The sequence below is a fragment of the Pseudomyrmex gracilis genome, unplaced genomic scaffold (genome assembly GCF_002006095.1).
Source record: "Pseudomyrmex gracilis isolate BER0280 unplaced genomic scaffold, ASM200609v1 scaffold_135, whole genome shotgun sequence".
NCBI lineage: Eukaryota > Metazoa > Arthropoda > Insecta > Hymenoptera > Formicidae > Pseudomyrmex > Pseudomyrmex gracilis.
In genome coordinates, this window is record NW_018020719.1 from 1 (window position 1) to 3050 (window position 3050).

The following is a 3050-nucleotide window of genomic DNA, read 5'->3' on the forward strand; positions in this document are numbered from 1 at the left end:
AAGACTCTTCATAGTTGATGAGTGGAAAAAAAGTTCTTTTCCTATCCGACTGCGACAATGTTGTAGAACGATTGTCGCAATAACTACCGATCACCGACTGTCGACAAACGACTAGCGTCATCCGACAGCGACATACGACTTATTGTAGAACAGGCTTAAGTGATGATCTTTCAACCGGTGAGTTTTCTGAACATAACCAATTTAAGTTGTCTGAACGGACCCTATGATAGCACCTTTACTTGCTTGCTGCTTGGCGTATGGACGAACTTAATTCTGTCCTATGAGCTGAGCCATATATGCACTTGCTTGCTGCTGCTGCAGTGCATCGTGCTGCGTGCTGCAAGCGTCTGCAAAACTGATATCTCTGTGAATAAAATGTCGGAAGTAGCGGTGCAACAACCGCCGCCGATAGAAAATGAAGATAATGCTCCTTCGTCACAGCCGATTGTGGGCATTATTTATCCGCCGCCAGAAGTTAGGAGTATCCTTTACCAAAAATCAAACATTTGTTGAAATGCGAGTAATGTCATAACTATGTACTGCAGGGCGTTGCTGGAAAAAAACTGGTGCAAGTACAAATTTATATTTTTTTATGCGATACATTCGAAGTTGCCAGTCAGCTCTGATTTACCACTTTGTTTGTTTGTCATAAGAAGTATTGTTTTTTTTCTTATTAAAAACTTCAGATATTGTTGACAAAACTGCCAGCTTTGTGGCGAGGAATGGGCCGGAGTTTGAGTCTAGAATCAGACAAAATGAGTTGGGCAATCCCAAATTCAATTTTTTAAACTTCGGTGATCCCTATCACGCTTATTATCAGCACAAAGTGAAAGAGTTTAAAGAAGGTAAAGGCCAAGAGCCTATGGTAGGTTCAATTCCTCTGAAGGGTGTTAATCTTACCGCACATCAGAAGCAGCAGGAGATTTTGAAACAAGTTGAACAACCATTTGTGCCTAAGGATCCACCAGCCGAGTTTGAATTCATAGCAGATCCTCCGTCTATATCAGCTCTTGATCTGTGTGTAATAAGTTTCGTGTGTAATTATTGTTTCTTTTTATATAAAAAGTGTACAAAATTGTGTGTTTCTTTTTTAGAGATATTGTCAAGCTAACAGCTCAATTTGTTGCACGTAATGGAAGACAATTCTTGACAAATCTAATGAATCGCGAGCAAAGAAATTTCCAATTTGACTTTTTGCGCCCTCAACATTCCTTGTTTCAGTACTTCACTAAACTTTTAGAGCAATATACCAAGGTAGAACAAAAATAAGTAATTGTTTTGCTATAAATAGTGACATAAATTTTTACTGCGTGAAATTTCAAATTTTATATATTCCAACAGGTACTGATTCCACCTAAGGATTTACTGTCACGTCTTAGAGATGAAGCTTCTAACAGGGACAAAATCTTGGAGCAAGTAAAATATCGCGCTGAATATTTAAAATATCAAGAGGCACAGAGACGTAAAGAAGAAGAAGAATTAGAAAGGGAGAGAGTTGCGTATGCGCAGATTGATTGGCACGATTTTGTTGTGGTCGAAACTGTGGATTATCAACAATTTGAAGTCGGCAATTTTCCAGCGCCAACCACACCGGACGAAGTTGGCGCGCGTGTTCTCATGCAGGTTTGATCTAACAATTTTGTTTTTTAAAATGTTTATTTCACTAGTTGGAAGATAAAATCTTTGATTCACATCAAATATTGAATTACTTGAAAAGATTTTTGTTTACGTTTGTGTAGGAACGTATAGAGGAAGGTGAAGATGTGGAAATGCAAATCGATAGTGATGCGGAAGAGGAAACACAAGCGCGTACGGAAGGCGAGAAAGATCGTGCGAAAGACAACAATCAAGTAAGTGTTTTTTAATATTTATTTATATTAAGACACGATTTTATTGTATCATATGTTACTATTTTTCACATTACTATTTCAAGGTGGAAGATATGGAAGAAGATTCTAGCGAGGAAGACGACGTATCTCCACCGGGTGACACTCACAAATCCAAAGAACTCAAACCGCGCGAAACTAATATGCAGCCTCCGCCATTACCACCTACGCCAGGAAATGTGGTGGTCAAGAAAGGATACGATCCGAAACTACACGGTAAAAAAAAAAACATACCTTTCTATCAATCGCTGTATTAATCGCTTGGATAAAAAAATTTTATTCTTAATATAATTGTTACAGTTAATAAAACTGCTCGTCCTGTGGCTCCGGATGAATATTTGATCTCGCCGATTACTGGCGAACGTATACCTGCTAGTAAAGTGCAAGAACACATGCGTATCGGACTGTTGGATCCGCGCTGGGTCGAACAGAGAGACAAGCATCTGGACAAATTGGCGCAGGAAACCGTATTTGCACCGGGCACGGCGATCGAAGCGAGTCTCAAACAGCTTGCCGAGAGACGTACCGATATATTTGGTGTCGGTGACGAGGAAACCGCGATCGGTAAGAAGATCGGCGAGGAGGACAAGAAGAAGGATGATAAAGTCACTTGGGACGGTCACACCTCAAGTGTGGAAGCGGCTACGAGGGCTGCGCGCGCGAATATCACGCTGGAAGAACAGATTCATCAGATACACAAGGTCAAGGGTCTTCTTCCCGACGAAGAGAAAGAGAAGATCGGTCCGAAACCGGTGAATCGTGCGACCGAACTTACTCATATGGCTGCCGCTGCTTCTAAACCGCAAGCTACTTTGAAAGCACCTCCGAAACCTCCCGCGCCGAAGCCTATACCGGTGCCCACTCAACCGCCTCCACCGCCAGCCATGAGTATGCCTGCCCCCATGGGCATACCCCAGCCGATGATGCCGCAGGCGCCGATGATGATGATGCCTATGCCACCTATGTCGGCCAGACCGCCACCTTTGATGAGTACGAAACTATATTCCATATATAATCTTGAAAAATATTATTGCACTTTTATAGACAAAGGTAAACGAAACTAAATTGTCTGTTGCAGCGCCAGCAATGTCACCGTTCATGCCGACACCACCTCCGATACAGCCACCGATGCCACCCGCTGTAAGTAATTTGTTTTTTTTTTTT

The 3050-nt window shown here is 41.9% G+C and overlaps 1 protein-coding gene across 1 annotated transcript in view; it reads left to right on the forward strand.

Annotated features, from left to right (window-relative positions):
* Nucleotides 1-162: 162 nt before the first annotated feature.
* Nucleotides 163-3050, forward strand: part of LOC109856775 (splicing factor 3A subunit 1-like) — an 11510-nt gene continuing 8622 nt past the window's right edge. Inside the window, exons 1-8 of the mRNA XM_020432419.1 lie at nucleotides 163-481; nucleotides 687-1017; nucleotides 1095-1254; nucleotides 1342-1623; nucleotides 1740-1850; nucleotides 1934-2102; nucleotides 2187-2876; nucleotides 2965-3026. Of these exons, the coding sequence (XP_020288008.1) occupies nucleotides 163-481; nucleotides 687-1017; nucleotides 1095-1254; nucleotides 1342-1623; nucleotides 1740-1850; nucleotides 1934-2102; nucleotides 2187-2876; nucleotides 2965-3026 (2124 nt within the window). The remainder of the gene's footprint in view (nucleotides 482-686; nucleotides 1018-1094; nucleotides 1255-1341; nucleotides 1624-1739; nucleotides 1851-1933; nucleotides 2103-2186; nucleotides 2877-2964; nucleotides 3027-3050) is intronic.